We start from the raw sequence: 20183 nt of genomic DNA, 5'->3' as shown, positions 1-20183 counted from the left end.
GCCCTCTGTCCTTCACCTCTTACTGACCACCTCCAATTCCAAAATCCAGGCCAGTAGCAGGAAGAAGGCTCTACCACTAGCTCCTAGCAATCATTCTCCACACATCCGGTTCCAAGTTATTTTCTTACCCTTGGTATCAGGAAAGGTGTGACTGGCAAATGAAAAATGTCTATTTCTATTTTGCCCATTAAACACACAGATGGCTGAATGAAAATGATTAATTTGCACTTCTCGCCAGCACTTTTGCAGATGGCTCGGTATCACTGCCTACAATTCTCAGCTCTCAGCTTTGCCAAACTCGAATGCTGTAATTCCTTAAAATCAGAGTCTAGACACCAAACATTTAAAAGCTATTTTGAGCAATAAAGAAAAAAACTGGAAAGGTAGTTTTCACAACCCTTACACTCCCCCCGACAATTTGCGTGTGTCTTAAGTCCAAATTGTAAGGCTAACCAGCTCGGAGACAGGTTTGCGTGGCCACGCACTCCTGAATTCCAAGATGCCTCATAATCAGGCTTTCCTAATGCTGCACGGGCCACGCCCAAATAAGCAAGGCGCTGCCCCAGCTCACCTCCAGCTACTTCCAAGGGCCCGTTCTTTTTTCGGAGTTCCAGAACAGCTTCCACAAACTCCTTGCCGCCTTTCTTCTCCAGCGTGTTTCCTAGACAAGGACAGGGTGAGGTCAGACTGTCATTCTTGCATCTCAGGGCACACACAGACACTTAGCATGTCAGGTGATTACATACTTCAAATGATCTGACCAGCTAAATTTCCATACAGCTGCAAAACAGGAAACTAAGACTTGGTTAAGTCATGAAAGTGAAATTTAGAAAAGATTCACCACTCGGCCAATTACCACTGAGCTGGCTTTGCTATCCGACATTTGGGGGTGACTCAGGGTAATCCTGGATATGCCAGAGATACGAGGGACATGGGACACGCCTGTTCCCTGCAAGCGTGCCTGTCCTGCATTTCTCGCCATGAGAAATCAGATGGTGTTGGCTTCTGAGGCTCATGCCCCCCCTAGATTTTCTTCTGAGGAGAACCCCCAAATATGAAGGCTTTAGGGGAAGCATACCAAGTTCCCATCAGGGAGCCAGCTCTCCCCTTGGCAGTGTGCCCAGAAGAAAGCATTCAGATTTGGTCACCTCTGGACCACCATTATGACCATACTTTTTTCCTATTTTGCAGCTCTGGTGTCAAAGGTGAATACAAAAAAAAAAAAAAAAAAAAAAAAGGAAAGGAAAAAGATAAAAAAAAAAAAAAAAAAAAATGGCCTCAGACAGTATTTCCTTCATCACACTAATGACTCAGAATCACTTTAGGTAAAGGAAGGCAACATCAGAAGCAGAGCTTAAAGGGGAGCTTGTACCACATGAAAGTTTGTAAAAGAAGATGACTTCACCAGATTTTGAAGGTTAAACCCAGTGGAGGTAGGCAGCACCTTTTCTGGAATTCGGGTTCTTGCTAAGTACCCAATTCCTGCCAGGAAAACCGGGTTCCCACACAAGGTTACCAACACCTGTGAGGCCTGTTGGTCAAATGCCTCGTGTGGCACAACAGGCGGCATTGAAAATGTGTGACAACATCGTCCTTTAAAGTTTGGCCAGAATGGGGTCTCTCTTCCTTAAGCTCTGATTCATCAGTTTTGCACATTTTAAAGTACTTTTCCTCACAAGAGGATAAAATACTCCCCTTAAGATTCACCATTTATCTTGGAAAATTCGGAGTTGCACTCGGCACACTGTAGTAGGTGTCAGTCAGGGCACATCAGAGTGCACCAGCCCAAATTCTCTTTGGATTCACCCTGTCGGGACTAGGTCTTTCTCTCTTAGAAAAACCTGCCTCACTGGTGTGCTTGCTCTGCAGGAGTGAACTAACCCCAAGAAGTATCTGGAGGGAAGAGCACATCGTCTGGGCACTGTCACAAAAGAGACGGCACCGGGGCTGATGGCAGGCACTGGCCCGCACGCCGGCCCACTGCAGGAAGTCTGGGGTTGTGTGCATGAACGTGACCGGCAGGCCGGCACCCCCAGGGAGCTCTAGGATGGCGAAGAGCAGGCCCTGCTTTTAAAGAGCAATTAGCACGGGATGCTTGGGGTAGGATCCAGCATCCCTTATTAGCCCAGACTGTCCTCACGCCTCCGCCTGTCTTGGAAAGCAGTCACACACACTTAAAATAGCAGAGGTGTCAGGAGGGAAAACACATCCACTCCAGAGACTTCTAACTGCTGTGACAGCCGCTGTCTATTTCTGACAAAGACCAGCGTCACAAACGGTGGCCGGATAGGCATGAGGGAGCAGGGTCAGACCTCACAGCCACCTCCACCTGGCAGGAAGGGGAGACTCTGAGGATACAACCCAGAGGAGTGAGGCCCAATTACGGGTTCACTCAAAATATCATGCAGCCGAGAAAAACGCCTCTGAATTCTGAATCTGCTGGGTCCCAAACACTGCTGCCCGCAACACCTGGTCGGGCCTTCCCTCCTGACCCATTCTCAAGTTTGCAGGAGGGAAACAAATACGCTCTACGTACAACTATTTTAGGTGTGCATCCTCTACCCCTATATGCTCTTTGGGGAGAACTGAGAAATTTGGGAGGCAAAATAAGATCAGCACTGGAGGAATACCACCAGCTCCTCTCTAAAGCAAAAACGATTAAGAAAATGGGCTTATTTGTAATTAAAGGTGTTTGATCTTAGGAAGAGTGTTTACTTTAAAATTTTTTTACTTATAATTAAATCTCGCTTTAATTAGAAGTGAAATTTGCAAGTTAAAATACACTCAATGCATTTCCCAAACTTAAAAATTGAACCCTAGGTTGCAGGCAATCACCCGGTCAGGACTGGACTCCTACACACACATATGTACGCACATGTTCATGTAGACACACGTGTACTTTGTAACAAGAAACAGGCCCATTTCGACTGTATTGTCAACACTAGTAATGTAAGACTCTTGTTTTTTAGGCTTCACTTCAGGGTTAATCATAAAGCAATTGGCTTCTTTGCCCCCAAGCATAAACACGTGTTACTCCCATGAGAACAAGAACATTATTTCATGCTTAGAAAGCAGGCATAAGTATTGGTGTTCAAAACAGCCTAAGCGAAAATTTAGGCTTGGGCATATGTCAGGCTAAGCCTGTGGTCTATTTCACTGTTAGAAAGAACTGTGATGGGTAAGAGTTAATCACGGGGCTAAGCATTCCTGCACTGGCATTCCTTCTTCCAGCAGTCTTGGGTCTCAGGAATTCACACCCAATGGGAGAAATAGAGTGATCGTGTCCTAGCTTCCTCTTTTCCCCTCTCACACATCAAAGTGGGAGCTGGAACCAATTGAGGCCATGCATGAATCTGGTTTTTCATTGTTTTGGCATTGTAAAAGATAGGTGGGTTCAGTACTAGTCTGGACTGGTTCACTGAGAAAAGGCACTGAGGTGGGCTTTGGAAGACCTGGGTTCTGGCACAGTCATTTAGGGTTCCTGCCGGCCAGTGAAGCCATCCGGACCTGTGGAGGTTCTTTTCCAGCCGTGACAGTGTCCGTGAGTGATGGGCCGCGTGACCTCGGGCAAGCTCATGGACCCAGGGTACTTAGAAGTCACTGAGGCTCAGCATGCCTCCTCTGTGCACCTCAGTGGGGGGAGGGCAAGCACATCACAGGGGAAAGGATTAGCACCAGTTCTGATCATGGTTTAGGAAGGACTAGGTTCTTTCCCTGCTATCACCTGGCTGGTTCCTAACTCCATCTCAAAGCCTCCAGCTCTATGTCCCAGCACAACTAATCCTGCTGAACGCACCCCTTCCACAGCCACAGCAAAGAAAGTCAGCTTTCTCTTCTCCTTGGGCCTGGGGGAGACCCCTTTGCGCCGGAAGGGTGCTAATTTCCATTTTACCCAAAGTCCTGGATGGCAGGATGAACCCAGGCCTCAGTCACTCCTGGTGGAAAGATAAGCCCTTAGCTGTTCTGTTTATTTCCCTCCCATCAAATTTTCATTTGGTCAAGAAATAAAGAGAAAGAATATCTTTCTCTTAAGCTGTCTGACTTAGGAGCTCTTAAACTCCTCCAAAATCTTGTGAAAGTGGAGTTTATTTTAATTGCCTACAGCCTGATTTCATTTTGGCCTGGACGACTTGGCGAATCCCAACTTCCCGTCCAGTGTGTCTTTTCCATCCACGTCCGAGATCCAAAATGCCCAGGAGAGCAATCAGCCCAAATCCCAGTGGCTAGGGCGGGCTGTGAACAGCGGGCTTTGCTCATGACACTAAACAGAGCTGGACAGCCTCGGATTGCTAAGCTGTTGGACTTCCACTGTCTGGGACGCTCATGAAAATCCCCATAGCCTCAGCCTTCAACATGACTTCACTTCTGCCCATAGCAAGGGCACCACTTTAGAAAGTGGTGTTCAAATCTACACCTAGGGCACCACTCTCAGGACTAGCACATCGATGGTAAAAATCATTAGATACACGTGAGAGTAAGGCTATACGGTAAGCACCAATCAGGAGGCAGACACAAAACAAGGTGCTTTTGCTTAAGTTATCCTAACTCTCACTATTATCACTCTTGCGATAGGACAGAGAAACCGAGGCACTGGGGAGTTAAGTAACTGGCCCAGTTCTCATGACCTACAGATAGCAAGGTTGGGATTTGCGCTCCTTCTACCTAGCTCCAAAGCGGTGCCTTTTTGCCATCCATCCAGATGCCCCCTCATCACGTAAGCAGCACAGCATACTCTTAGAGCAGGGCACTACCTGACTTTCATGCAGCAGGCCAGCGGCCCCAGGGCTCGGCACCCAGCCTTCCCTCTCTCTCCCTCACCCCACCCTCAGATGTTGAGTGCCAGAAGCCAAATGACTGTGGGTGTCAGCTGCCAGGGAACAGGAAGGAGCTTTCTGGGTCTAGCAGAGTTTCTCAAGTGGTCTAGGCACCCCACACCAGAATGAGGTAACTTTCATGCAATAAAGGTCTGAGAACCTCAGTGTGGGAGAGTGTTCTCAAAATGCCCGAGTGCACCTGAGGCCTTGAGGCCATCTTCAGGAAAGCGTGCTTCCGATGCCAAAGTGGGGGGAGCGGTGCTGACACCTGTGCCTAGGTATTGCTATGTGTCTGGTCCACAGCGGTCACATCAGTGGTCTTGGAGGCCACTCAGCCGACCTGGCTGCATCCCCTTCGCAGCTGAAATCACGGGTGAACCCAGTCTCCGACAAAGCTGTGCCTCGTGAAGCAAATGCAGAAATGATGCTGCCGAACCAGTTTCCAAACCAGAAGCGCGCCCATCTGTGAGCTGCATGATGCACCCTGGCTGCCAACTAGCTGTACCTCTCGTGTCTGCAGCCCGGGGACTGGAGACCTTAGCAAGGTCGACCTTGGGGAGGCCGGGGACAGCTGGAAGTGTGAAATGAATGCAGCCCTGCATAGCTGTCAAAGGATCAAGCTGTCTGCGGCGGCCGACTGACCATGCACACACACACTCGGCAGCACCCGGCTAGGCATTACCTACTTCACCACCGGTGTAGAAGTCAGTGTTTGTCGGGTGAACGACAGCATCACTGTCGATCGAGGCAATGTCAGCCTGTACAACTTGCAACTATAACAGGTAAACAAATGTATATCAACTGTGTTGGACCGAGACCCACGCACAGGCACATTTACTAATGCCCCAATGGCGGGGCTGGCCTACCTGGTCGATTCCAACATGTGAGCCCAAGGGGCAATCAGTCCACGAAGTGTGCGCACATGTGGATGGGGGTGAGGAGGAGGAGGAGGAAGAGGAGGAGGAGGAGGAGGAGGAATATCAAATGTGACATGTTTAAATTAAACATTTGAATGACATGTCCAAAAAAAGAGAAACACACACATGAGATCATTTCCAAAGATTAAAAGAAATAACAAAACAACGAATGCCCCGTTTCACTTCGCAAAAGCCTATAAAACTGGCACCCCACTGAGAAGGCTACTAAAACATGGCATCTGTTTTAAAAAAAACGTGGACTATCAGGCCAACCACAACAACGAGTTTCTCCATTTTGTTGGCAGCCGTCAACGTTCAGAGCTAGAGTTTTGGTCTTACGACATTCAACGTTTGGTCTGCCTTCAAGGGACAGCTCTTGAAAACCAAGAAAACAGTATGTGTGCATAGAGAACTGCCTTTATTTTTTCCCGCTCAATATGTACAAATGTTTTTCCAGGTCTACCATTTACTCTAGTCACTCTTTATTTTCATGTATTTTACACATAAAACACACTTTGGATAGATAGGATCCCTGCTTTTTCTAGCCTGTGGCTTTTTTTTTTTTTTTTTTTTTTTTAAGAAAATATCCATATGAAGAGAGTATGTGGTCGGAAAACAAGGCCGGGCAGGGCATTCTTGAGTCCCAGTTCCTATGTTTCCGGCCCACTGTTACACCCAATTGGTGTGGGGTCGGGCCTGGGCTCTGGAATGAGCATCTGTGCCAGTAAACGAATCTGCCACCTTACAAAGGTAGCCAAAGGTCGGGGGTAAAGGTTTATAAAACAAACCTGGGTCGGCATCAGGCCTGAAGCTACCTTGGTGGGCCTCTGCTAGTCTGCTGCCCCTGTCAAGGCTCAAGGCTGAGAGGTCAGGAGCCTTCATTGAGCCCCTGAGCTGACAGTTCTCCGGGCAAAGATCAAGCCACAGAATGGGATACTGAGGGATCCCTCTCAGCTTGCCCCCAACCAGGGAGACACCGTGGCTCTGAGGCAGAGTTGTCCTCTGTAGGAGCTCACCCAGAAAGAGATGTTGCCCTTCTGTTTAATACCATCCCCTAATCAAATAATTCATGAAGCTGGCATGCAGTCATATACTGTTTTCAGTTGTAGAAAAAATTGAGGAAGTGACAGTAAGTGGTAAATTTAGGGGAAACCAATTTACTGGTGAATTAAAGACAACTTAATGATATACTGATGCAGTTTAATTTTCTCCCTTTTCAAGTGCTTTTAAGCTTTGTCGTTTCTAATTAGGGCTTAAATGGAGAAACTATCATTTTGTAGTAACCTGAGATTTTTCAGTTCTAAAAAAAAACAAACACATTTTTAAAAAATCCCTCCCAAGTAACCAGCAGTCAGTATGATCATTATGGAAGAGAATTTAGATAGCAATACATTTACAATCAAGGGGAAAATAGCCAATTGCACTCAATGAAACATTATCGGATCATTTCCATTTGAAATGGCTTGGAGTAAACATTGAGGATTTCCTTCAAATGTTCAACTGGGATTTGGAAATTTGGCTTGACCATCTGAAGTTTGAGACGATGAAGAGCCTAAATTCTGGGTTCCATAACTTTTCATCTGACAGCTGGCGGTGCCAAACCCCATCCCCAATTACCTAGGTCATCTTTAAGGTCAATGTCAGCATTGGTAGGATTGATTATGGCCTCCACCTCAAAGCCGGCTAAATTACTGATTTCACTGTGAATAAGGTTCAGCTGAAAAGAAAAGCATGAGGTGGGAAATAACAGGACAGCCGGGAAGTCACAGAGAAGTGAGCCTTGGGATACAGATGAAGGGCAGTGCACACTCCAGGGGCACTGGGCGCACGGGGTGGGGTGGGGAGGCGGGACAGGGAGTCGCTGGCTAAAATGAATCCAGTTCAAACAAGGCTCCAGGGCTGCTCGGGATGCTGAAAGGAAGCAAGCTAGGCTGAGGCTCCAGAACCTGCTGGGTGATGCTTGGGGCCAAAGGGAGGCATAAGCCATGTGGACTGATGGATCCACTTCCCTTTGAAGGAAAAAAGTACAGCAGCTATCAGGACCCAGCATCGGGGTACTCATTGCCGAGGTGGGAACGGTGTATGTGACCTCTTCTTTGAGCCCTGGGATGGTACAGAAGTCCCAGCTGGTGTGGGAAAGCCCTAGTAGCTCTGCCATTCTCCTCTAACTGGCCATGGGTCTTTAAAGTTGTCCCCATCACCCTACTGGCTGGCTGGCTCCCCTGCCCTGCTTGGAGGTAGCAAGGAGCAAGATGGTCTGTTGCTTAGAAACCTCTAATCCTGAAGTTCTGGTGAAAGCCAGGAAGAGAACCAACAGTTCTCTGGCAAGACCATGTGTCTCTTAAAATGTTTCACCTTGTGGAGGCCCACTGGGTCGAGGATTTTCCTCGAGTTTCATGAGCATGGAAACCAACTGGCTCTCTTTGAAGAGCCAATGAATGTCGTCCCTTCCCACAGGTATTCCATTGCTATAGCAAGCATCAGGATGAGAGAAGCCCTGAGTTCTAGATATGCCTGTCAGAAGGACAAGTGGAATTAGCTGGCCCAGGACTACGGTCCTGGGTCCTACCCTTTCCCCTCCTGTTCTTAGGTCCAAGTGCCTGCAGCAAAGTGCTAGCTCACTAAGACGCTTATCCTTCAGTGACATGAATTCCTAACAGCTGCAGCCAAGAGCAATGCCTAAGCAGCCCTCAGAGGAGCTGGTGCCTGGGACCCACTGTGATCCATGCTGGAAGAGCTGCCTGCAGCCGCAGGGCCCAGCAGGACAGGAGCCTTTGTCCAGGCACGCACTTGGAGGACAGGGCCGTGTGCAGCCACTTGGCAGGGAGGCTCTTGGCAACTAAGCTCCAATGCACTGAATTTCTGAGGCCAAGTGTTTTGTTGAAAACAAAACCAAACAAAAAACCTGACACCCTATAAGCACCAGAAATATAAACCCGCATTTCTGATTCCCAGAAGTAGACAGGAGATTCTCAAAAAAGACCCGCTGAAACTAAGTCATTCTTTGTGAGAAAGCACTTCTGGAAAGAAATCTGGTCATAGGACTGGGGAAAGGCTCAGCAGGGTCCCACTTCTAGTTGGGGCTGGAAGGTGGAAGAGGAACAAGTTTTCTGCACCAGGACTTTCTGGGATATGGTTTCCAGCACTGCAGGTGGTTCAGGGGCCACCAACATCCCCGAACCTGGAAGAAGCCCACAGGGGGGTGGGGGGTGGGGGGTGGGAGGGTGACCTCACACAGCAGAGCACTCAGCACTGCAGAACAGAGGCATACAAGAGACCAGTACCGGGGCGAGGGTGCTAAATGCTGTGCTGAGGGAGAAGGGGTGTGCATGGGCAAGACTAGGGGGGCTCGAGGAAGGCAAGTGAGGAGTCGGGATTCAGGACAAGGTGAAGGGTTTGATTATCATATAAGTATTGCATCTCACTTCAAGCAAACAGTGTTTATAGCAACTCAAATTAAGTGAATCTTCCCTGCTCTTCCTCCTAAAACAAACACCCCAAGACCCTATACTGTAAAGTAGTAGCAGGTTATTGAGGGAAGAAGGGAAAGGAGAAAACCAGGAAAGCAACACTACTTGGTGTGGTATAGATAAGTACACTTTTAGGATACCTAGGAGTTTCCTTTCTTGTTGTTTTAAAAAAAGACATGTTCAGATCCCTAAAATTCACGCTATTTTTTTTCCAATGGTGTAGATGCTTCTGAACTTATACTTGGAGATGCCTCATTGGAAAATCAGCTGTTTTCCATGGGCTTTGATTTGGCTAGCAGAGAAGACCCCAGAACATGGTCTCTGACTCTGCCTGGGGAGAAGCCCCCTTTTGCCTGTGGGATGGGCTTTCTGGACAAACTGTGTGTGGGGGGTGGGTTCTGGGGGCTTCATGGCAGTGCTGAAGCGAGGGAATGGTCGCAGACAGTGCAAATTCCTTGGAGAACTCCCTATTCACTCTCTGCACCTTCCTTTCTGACAGAGGCAGCCTGCTTTCTGAAGCACCGCACCGAGCCGCGGCCCCTGCAACAGAGAATTCCCAGCCAACCAAGTACTCTCACTCTCCCTTACATCTGAGTCTTGCTTTTCCGACTATATTCCGTGGTGTACCAGGCTTAGTACAAATCTTCAGGGTGAGGGGCTGAGCCGCAGAACCATTCTGCTATTAAATATATAGAGGTACTTTAAAAAACCACCTCTGGACTATATAGCATGTGTTTGGGGTGGGGGGAGCCTTGTGTGTGTCTGGGAGAGACATGGGTGCGAGGAGAGAGGCCACATGGCTAGAGGCACTTTGGAAAGACACCTGGGTAACCAGATTGGCTTGGGCGGGCAGGCCAGTAGACAGAAGCCAACAGTGAAATGATCAAGAACAAAGGCCAAAGCTCCCCTGAACAGGAGGAGAAAGCCCATGAGCATGGGATACAAACAGGCCACGTGTGCAAATGTCTTGCAAGGATCCTGTTGTCCAGTGGGTACATACAAATAGGCCTGGTGGGGCCGGGAAAGACGGCCAGTCCTGCCAAGTCCCAACCCCCTTCCCCCAGGAGCCACATGGCTCTATGAAGTACAGGGCAGAGCAGGGGGACCTGTGGGCTGGGAAATAAGATTTCTGGATAACTGCGAAAATTCTCGTATTTAGTTTGATTCTCTGGGAGGTGGGACTAAGGATTTCGAAATTTGAATAAGGTCTCTACTTCTTTGTCTTATCATTGGGAATGATGGGAAAATAAGTTTTGGGGGCACCTGGGTGGCTCAGTCAGAGCCTCAGACTTTGGCTCAGGTCATGATCTTGCAGTTCATGAGTTTGAGCCCCATGTTGAGCTCTGTGCTGACACCACAGAGTCTACAGCCTGCTTCAGATTCTGTGTCTCCTTCTTTCTCTGCCCCTTCCCTGCTCATGCTTTCTCTCTCTCTCAAAAATAAACATTAAAAAAATACATAAATAAAAGTCTTAAAAAAACAAAAAAAAAGGAAAAATAAGTTCTGAATGACAGCACGGGGAGTTTAAAACATCTGAAGATTGCTGGCCACCGTAGAGAGTGACGAAAGGGCACTGCCAGTTAGAGAGCAGGAGGGGGTCCTACTTGGCTGTGGAGGTGGAAGAAGGGGACCTAGCTAAGTGTCCCGTGAGACCCTTCCATCTCTGGGCCCTGACTACCCTAATCTTAGCTGGGTTTACCACATCCGGTCTCTCGGTCTGTAGTACCCCCATATTCCCTCCAGTGGTTATGTCCACATTAGTCCTTGTTCTCTACTCACAAGTGAACTCATTAGGAGAAGCTCCCAGAAGGCAGAGACTGGGTTGTCTCTTAACCCTGAGTGCCACAAGAGACCCAAGACAGTGCTCAGGCTGCTACAGGCACACAAACAGAGCTGGAATTGAATGTCAAACAACCCGACAACTCTGAGGTGAAATGCACATCTCTCTTCTCTTAAAGCAGGGCTAATGGAAATGCCAGAGCTCAGAAACCGGGCCCTTGGTCTGCAATGGACCTCAAGTGGCTCAGGGCCAACCTGGCCTTTCTGGAAGGCAGGCTGTGGCCCCCACCACTTAGGGCAGGTCAGAAGGAGGCCTGCCAATGATAGGGAAGGAGCCAGTGGCTTGGAACTACTAGACAAATATGTGGACTGTGCCGTGACATGACCTATTTGGCTAGAGGAATCCTATTTTTTTTTTTTTTTTTTTTTTTTTTTTACTTATCAAAAATTCCATTTTAGGAAACAAAAGTAATTGATAAACAGTATCTGAAGGACATGTTTAATCTAGCCTGGAATTATTAAATTTTGACATCTCTTTGACAATGCCTTCACAATGGACAAGGAAGGGAAAAGACTGACCAGTCTTATTTCCTTGTGCTGGCCATATACAATGCAACTCTCTTCCTGTCACCAAAGTCCACTTCAACCAAGGCCAAGGGAGAGGGCACTGTTTCTAAGCCTCTCATGGAGAACTGTGTCTTCTCTGTGGCCCCATCCTGCCCTGCCTCTGGGATCAAGGGGTTTTCTTTAACGGTGCTCTGATGCCCTGCCTGCACACATCCCCAGATCTCCAGCTTTAATTCTCCTGAAGATCTCAGGTCTGGTGGTATCATCTGGCAGGTTTCAGGCTAGACCTGCCACACAAAGGACACATGTGAGCACCACTGGAGGCCTAGAAGCCCGGAGCCAGCACCCTTCATGGCCTGTGAGAGGCCCATTGTCAGCTGTAGGGGTAGAAAGACGGCATCAGCCCTTTTCTCCTCACTGCCGTCTCAACTGCCCCCTCTCCTTATAGTATTCCAGCCTCTGGGAACCGGGTGTCTCTGTGAGGCAGAAAACCCAAAGTACCCTGCCCCATGCCTTTAGTGGCCTACAGGGCTGCGGCTCCGATCCTGACAGTTGGGAGGCTTGGAGACTCACTCACACTCTCCTTACGCTGCCTTCCCTACTGCTGACCAAGGAAGCCCCAATCAGTTACTACCACTGACACAGATTTATAGAAATACACATTGGAAGAATTTTTTGGAAATAAAAAAAACCCATCAGGTTTTTCAATCTCTGGAAGGAAGCTGTGAATCTCTGTTGAAGCACAAAGCAAAAACATTCGGTAGATTCAGATTCACAGCACTGTCTTCTTTTTGAAAACAATTCAACAGTGAATGCTGGATAAAAGCAGAGTAATGAGGACGATCACTCCTGAGACTTGAGAACCTGAAATACACCATCGTCAATGATAATTAGACCCCAGGCTCCTGAGCCCTGGGCCAGCTTCTGTGAGTAGCTTAGCAACCAGGCCTTGCAGGGCTGTGCAGGGCGCAGTATTACCTTTCTCTACCTTCTCCTGCTTGCAGCATCCAAGCATGGCTTTCATGGTCAAAGATGGGAAAACAGGACTCGTGGGACAAAGGGTACGATACGGTCTTCATCTTCAGGTACCCTTCTTAGGACACTGCCTAAAATCCAACTCACAACTAACGTCCGTAGACTCTTGAATACAGAGAACTGAGGGCTGTTGGAAGGGAAGGGGTGGGTGGGGGAATGGGCTAAATGGGTGATGGGCATGAAGGAGGGGACATTTCAGGATGAGCACTGGGTGTCGTATGGAAGAGATGAATCACTGGGTTCTACTCCAGGAGCCAGGACTATACTCTATGTTAACTAGCTTGAATAAAAAAACAAAAACGAACTAAGGTCGGTAGTAACATTTTAAAATGCGCTTTGTGTGAAAATTCTCATCAGTTTTAGGACTCTTGCCCCTCTTGCATTATTAAGCCATGACTTTCACCCCACAGTAATAGCCAATAAAGGACCAGAAAGTACTGCTTGCAAAATAACGCTCCCGACCATAAATACGTGCTCTACCTCACACCTCAGGGCCCAGCGTTCCAGAAAGGGTTGCTGGCACACTAGTTTCCGATGCTGGCACCCAGGCTGACTTGAGGTGTTCCCTTATTCTGTGATGCCACAGTTGGGGAGATCGAGTTTACCCTGCTAAAGGGCATGTGTGGTGCTGGATTTGGGGGTACCTCGCCCTGGATGTGTGAGTTTTGGGTCATTAACCTGGAAGCACATTTGACGCGGAGGGCAGCCTCGCGGTAGCTCGGTGTTTGTTCTCCCCACTGACACTTAACTGTGGGATGTGGCAAAGAAGGTGGGTGGTCTGTCTGGGTCTGCATGCAGCCGCCTCTCTGACAGCTGACCGCTTTACACGGGGTTCAGCTCAACCAAACAGAAGTCAAGACCTCAGACAGGCATATTAGTTTCTTTGCCAAGTCTACTTCTCCCATTTTCCTCTGTTTCTTAAACAACATTAGATGACACATCTGTAGGTTATTATGGAGTGTCAGTACTTCCCTATAGCTTTTTGGTCTCCCCTCTTCCCAATCCTGAATGGGGTACAGTGTTTGCCGATTTGTACTCTCTTGTACTGTTAGGCCTGTGGCACCTGGTCCTGAGACCCCACATGGTGGGGAAGAAGGCACTGCGTGGCTGCAGAGGAACTAGCAAGGTGTCTGCAGCCTTTGCCAGCTCCCTTCCAGGGCTCACATGCAGCAGAACCCAGACAAGACCCTGACCCCGAGATCTAGAAGGGCATCCATTTGTACATGGATGCCTGTGTGGCTGAGTGCGGCTATTCTGAGGGTACTGGAGTTCGTCCAGTAAGGGGGTGTGAGGCTGGCTGTGGGGTAGTCAGCAGGAGACAGCAAGACCACCACAGGGAAGGGAGAGGCCAGGGGCAGGGCACCCAAGGGTGGGATGGGAGAAAGCGTGAGAGACGGTGGGGGACAGCAGGAGGGCCTGAACTGTTCTACCTGCGGAATCGGCTTCCAGGCCTGGCTGACGGTCTGCAACAGGGACCTAAAGACACTGGAGCTACCCCTCAAGAGCAGGGTGTTCACACTCGAGTTCAAACCAAAGCAAGTGGGAAGGCGCTTCGCGTTAACGTTCCACGTATTACCCAGAGGACATGTTAAAGGGTGTGAAAGTAGACCCAGGTGGTTGCCTTCACTGCTGAGTTGAAACTTTTAAACAAATAAAAACAAAAATCTTTTAAACGAAAACTCTGAAAGCCCCAGACCTTAAGATGACAAGCGCTGCTTATTTTTCCCTTTGAAAAATGCGTACAAAATACAGATAATGGTTATAAAATGTCAGCTGCAATGGTTATTTGCTGGAACACAAGGTCCACCACAGGAATTGCATCATGAGAGCCTGAGTGCAATTAGTGACAGGAAGGGGGGAAGAGGGGAAGGAGCGCTTGCAATGCAGGAGCAGGAGGGCTGTGTCACTGAGATGCAAAAGAAAATTGACAGTGAGGTTGTAAAAATGATGCAGCTTCAGAACCAAGTTGTTAGCCACAACGCAGTTTACATGAAGGTCAAATTCTTTCATGCCTTTAATTGTTTCTCACGTAGGACTGAAACATTAAGAGAAGTGTAATTCCCTCTCTCTCCACCCCCCGTTTGTTTTTTTTGTTTTGTTTTTTGTTTTGTTTTGTTTGTTTTTGGTGTTAATAGAGCATTATTAATTAACTCTCACTCTCAGGTCTTAAAAGCCTTTGCATCATTTTTATTTTCAACAAAAGTGAATCATCTTTTACAAAACCATGGCGTCCTGGCAAAGCTGCATCACTGGGATGGCTGAAAATACATTGCCCACGATTAAAACAAACAAAAGATTGGCTTGAGGAGTCCAGAGGTGGCTCAGTGCACCCATTACCTAAGGACGTCTAAAAACGATCCCGCCCCCGGAGCAGAGGCTCTGACTTCAGTGCCCACCCAAGCCTGTGCGCTGCCTACTAGACCTTTCCTTTTCCAAGACCCAGCTTTGACTTGGGGCAGTTTTGCTGGCCGGGGGCTACATGATGACCAGTGTATCCCACATTAGTAGCTTCTTCTGCAGACTAACCCCGGGGTTGTCCCGAGCCCCCCACCACCACGGGAGCGGCTTTCCCGCTTCTTTACCACTACCTCTTCTTCCCACCTGTCACTCTCCCCCACTGCTCCTGCCGCAGCCCCCCGTGAGGCTACCCACTCCTCCTTCCACACCCACACGGCCAGGAGTGGCCTCCGGGAATCCCCAGGCCTTCCTGCAACAGAGGTGGCCTCCACCCGTCTGTCCCAGGGCCGCGAGCAGACTGAGGCCGCACATCTGCCTACCTTCTGGCCGAGGAAGAGGCTCTTGGTGGAGAGTACTGTGAAGCCATCGGCCGGCGTTCCCTCGGTGGTGCTGTCGGCGCTGGCTGCCTTGCTGACTTCGCCCTGCTTCTTCTTGCACAAATACAAGAGTCACTATGAGGCCCATACAGGCAGAGACCAAAGGAATCTGGGCTTTTCTAATGGGGAGGAAGCTCACAGGCCCTCCCCTTAATACTGCAGAAAACAGGAAACTAAAACACAACCAGTTTGGGGCCTGTCTCAGCTTGGGAGCTGCAGGCTCACTGTGAAGTCTGGGAGTTCTATGAGGACAGTTAGCTGTATTTGCATCACTTTGTCATGTAAACACACAGCTACTTAAAGGCAAAACTCTACTGTAGAATGATAATCGAGAACAACTATTTTTATAAGTTTAGGCCAATTAAGTATCTCTTACTTAAGGGTCTTTGCTTTCTCGATGTCTGCACACTATTCAAGTTGGAAGGGAAAAAGCAATCTGTTCCTGGTCACTAGTTCTCAAAGAGCAAAAATCAGACCAAGAACCATAATCCTGCAACCTCTTCCAGCCCGGTAGGTAAGACACTCCCAACTGTCCTTCATGAAAACCAGCCTTGGAGAAGGATCCCTATGGTGGCTGTTGCTGAGTCCCGCTGCCCCTGGGGACTCCCCATCCTCATAGAGGGCATGGATATCAGCATCTCATGGGCCTCCTTCCAGCCCCAACCCGACTCAGATATGTATACCCTGGGGTTCCTAAGGGCCTTGCAAGGTCTGTTGTCCAGAGAGGTTTAATTCATTTCCAGATCCTCAACTTTCTCATGTACTTTTTCCTGAAAGTGATCTACCCTAAGTGATCTGCACAAGTGATAGAGGTCTCATGTCAGAACTCCCTGCACCACCACCCTTGTCCTGCTTCCCACAGTGACTAGTAGCCTGGCACACCCCCAGGGAGGGAAAAGGGATACAGGACTTTACCAGTCTTTCATGCATTTCTGTTAAGCATGAGGATTATAAGAGAAATGGGTATTCTGGCTCATTTGGGGATGTTCTGCATTCACATGTATCATACACTGAGGATAGCGGGAACAATGTCAATTTGTGTTTAGATACTTCACCTTTTCCCTTCCCAAGTACGATCAAAAAGGACATCACTCTTGAGAGATGCTCCAGTGTGAGGAAACCAAGAAAACAGGGGATGAAAGGTATCCCAGATGACCATGCATTTATGAAGGAAGGCTCTGGACCACAGACCCTGTCCACATGCCAACTTAGGGATTCAAATTCATTAACATATTAACATTTTTGCTTGCATTGAAAAAATAAGGGCTAGTTTTACTCAACACTTTAACAAGAAGGAATGCTTTGACATTTAAGTTCTATGGCCAACCTCGAACATTTTCCATAAATGAAATGACCTAAATCCGAAGCTCCAAGGTTTTGATATAAATAAGAGAAGAATTATTTTATCAAGAAACAGGGTATTAGCAAAGATATGATAAAATGATCACTATTATGGCTTTCCTAATTCTTCCAGTATGCCAGACTGGACAAATGATAGACCAACAGTGAAAAAGGTATAACCCACAGTTAAGTGGTAAGTCTTAGTAAGCCTATTTTTAATACACTTTCCAGGAAACAAGAAAGGGAAAGGCTGGGTGACAAATCCTTTCACTACTCAGATGTTTCTAATTCTGTGCTTTCAACAAAACGGGAGAAATACCAAAATGACTTAACAGATGAGAGATCATTAAAGAACAGACTGATGGAGTTAACAGTGCCAGTTTCTTAGTTGGGACAAATGTACCGGGGTTATGGAAGATGTTACAATGGGGAAACTGGTGAGGGGCATTCAGGAACACTATGGACTTTCTCTGTAACTTTTCTGTCCATCTAAAACAATTGTGAAGTAAAACATACTAAAAGAAATTGATGACAGATTACTATGTGACTGCTGCCACATAACTCAAGAGTTCGGAGGATCGAGTGATATTGCTGTGCCCCGAAATGCTTTCCATTCCCATTCAACTACTTTCTGTGCGTAAGACATTCCAAGTACTTACACCTATAAATATCCAAATATAGGATGCTGAACCCTGTTTCATTTTATAAGTAACTGTCCTAGGAACCTGAGTGAATTATAAAAACGATCTCCATCTATCCCATTATAAGACACGGTTACGGGAAAAAAAAAAATACAGTTGAGGGAATATTTTCCTTAATATTTATTAAATTTGCACAGTATTGGTGTGATCAACTGTGTGTTAATAAATGTGACAATGATCCAATCCTGTAGAATCCACAGCATTTAGTGGATTTATGATCACAAGAAATTTTTTCCAAGTAAATTTAAATGTATACATACTATTTTTGTTCTGAACATCAAGAAAATACCAGCAGCATAAAATGTTTGACATTAGGATAAAATATTGTGGGACAAGTGAAAGGGAAATACGGGTTCAAGGAGAAAATTAATGTAAATTTGCTACCTGTTAAAAAAGAGCTTGTCTGTATGTTTTTAAATGATGGTACTCCAAATCAACGTTGTATTTCAATTTCTTTGGATACATGTAAATGAGTGATGAAACAGTGTTTTGCATACCAAAAATTATACACTTCACAGATATTTAAATTTATTATGAAAAGTTTAGCTGTCAAAATTTAAATGTGTGAGATACAAAGATCTTCAAAATTGTTTTAGGATGTAGACAAACAAAAACCTTTGAGAACCACTGCTCTACCCAGAGAGCGCAGTGCACACAGGGGGTCCTCAGTAAACACTTGGGAATGGGGTACAGTTGATAAGTAGATAAGGATTTAGTGCTTATGCCCCCAAATACTTGGACTTTTAGAGGTGAGAAAGCCTTAACTTTCAGAATTTCAGGTATCCAAGAAAGGGAGCTGGTTTTACTAGAAGGGGCTGTGATGGCTTCTCTGGGACCCGGGTATAAGTCAGCAGCTGCCTATGAAGCCAAATTGTGAGGCTTAGCCTGTGATAATTAATCCTGGTGGCTTTCAGCAATGATTCATTTGCTCAGGGCCTCCACCATGAAGGCTGTTGCCCATGCTGTACACTGGGACAACCACTAGGGGAAAACGATAGGAAGCTTCCTCAAAAAATTACAAGTAGAACTACCATATGATCCAGCAATTCCACTTCTGGGAATAAAACCAAAGGAAACAAAAATCCTGTCTCAAAGAGAGAACCATACCCCCTGATCACAGCAGCATCATTTATAACAGGCAACACACAGACACAATCTAAGTGTCCACAGAGAGACGAATGGGTAAAGAACTGTGGTATATATATACTGAAATATTCAGCCATAAAAAAAGAAGAAAATCCTGACAGGAAGCCCACAGAGCTCCAAAAACTATGAACCCAAAGAGACCCACACCAAGACACATTATAATTAAAATGTCACAAGTTAAAGATTTTTGACAAGGAGAGAATCTTCTAAGTGGCAAGAGAAAAACAACTTGTTGTTTTCATACAAGGGAACCCCCATCCGACTATCAGATTTTCAGCAGAAATTTGTAGGCCAGAAGGGAGAAGCACAATATATTCCAAGTACTGAAAATTAAAACAACTTCCAACCAAGAATACTCTACCTGGCCAAGGTGTCCTTTGAAATAGAGAAATAAGTCTCCAGACAAGCAAAAGCTAAAGGAGTTCATCACCACTAAACTAGCCTTATAAGAAATGTTTTTAAAAGGACTTCTTTAAGCTGAAAAGAAAGGAGTGCTATTAGTAATAGGAAAATAAATGAGAGCAGAACTCTCACTAGTAAAGGTAAATCTATACTAAAGGTAGAGAATTAACTGCTTAGAAAGCTAATATGAATGTTAAGACACAAGAGTAGTAAAAATAACTGCGATAATTAGTTAAGGGATGCACAAGATTAAAACACATAAAGTGTGACATCAATAACATAAAATGTTGAGAGGGTAAAAATGTAGAGTTTGAGAATGTGTTCAAACTTATGTTATTAGCTTAAAATAAACTGTTATAGGTTGTTCTATAAACCTGTGTGTCCATGATAAACACAAAGCAAAACACTACAGTAAATGCACAAAAGATAAATCTATACCACTAAAAGCAATCATCAAATCACAAAGGCAGAGAGCAAGAGAGGTAGAAAGGAACAGAAGAACTACAAAATAGCCAGAAAACAACATAATGGCAACAAGTACATACCTGTCAATAATTTCTTTTGAACTAAACTTTCCAACCAAAAGACAGGGAGGCTAAATGGATAAACACAAGACTGATCAGGGCACCTGGGTTGCTCAGTCCGTTGAGCGTCCTACTTAAGCATAGGTCATGATCTCGCGGTTTGTGGGTTCCAGCCCCACATCGGGCTCTGTGCTGACAGCTCAGAGCCTGGAGCCTGCTTCAGATTCTGTGTGTCTCCCTCTGTCTGCCCCTTCCCTGCTCACACTCTCTCTCTCTCCCTCAAAAATAAACAAACATAAAAAAAAAAAAAAAACCCACAAGACTCATCTATATGGTGCCTCCAAGAGGCTTACTTCACAAGGACAAGACAGACTGAAAGTGAAATGATGAAAAAATATTTTTCATGTAACTAGAAACCAAAAGGAGGCTGGGGTACCTGTACATGTATCAGGTAAAATATTCTTTAAAAAAAAGACTACAATAACAGATAATGAAGGCTATTACATGATAAATGTGTCAATCCCACCAGAAGATATTTGTATATATTTCATAAATTCCGTAAACATTTATGCACCCAATCCAAGAGCACATAAATATATCAAGCAAACACTAAGAAACCTAAAGTCAGAAGTAGAAAGCAATACAATAATAAT

General features: G+C 46.4%; 1 protein-coding gene across 4 annotated transcripts in view; it reads right to left on the bottom strand.

Annotated features, from left to right (window-relative positions):
* Positions 1 to 20183, bottom strand: part of LOC109250833 (core histone macro-H2A.1) — a 79287-nt gene that overhangs the window by 10314 nt on the left and 48790 nt on the right. Inside the window, exons 5-7 of one of the 4 annotated variants that reach the window (XM_019421946.2) lie at positions 15360 to 15470; positions 5497 to 5587; positions 572 to 661 (exon numbers count right to left, since the gene is read on the bottom strand). In XM_019421946.2, coding sequence (XP_019277491.1) covers positions 572 to 661; positions 5497 to 5587; positions 15360 to 15470 — 292 coding nt within the window. Of the gene's footprint in view, positions 1 to 571; positions 662 to 5496; positions 5588 to 7348; positions 7449 to 15359; positions 15471 to 20183 lie in introns of all 4 variants that reach the window. The other 3 variants (XM_019421944.2, XM_019421947.2, XM_019421945.2) reach the window with 3 other exon arrangements.

The sequence above is a fragment of the Panthera pardus genome, unplaced genomic scaffold (assembly GCF_024362965.1).
Source record: "Panthera pardus isolate Hobbes unplaced genomic scaffold, ASM2436296v1 HiC_scaffold_2, whole genome shotgun sequence".
Classification (NCBI taxonomy): Eukaryota; Metazoa; Chordata; class Mammalia; order Carnivora; family Felidae; genus Panthera; species Panthera pardus.
Note: the sequence above shows the minus strand (reverse complement) of the source record. Positions and strands in the feature narration are given on the sequence as shown.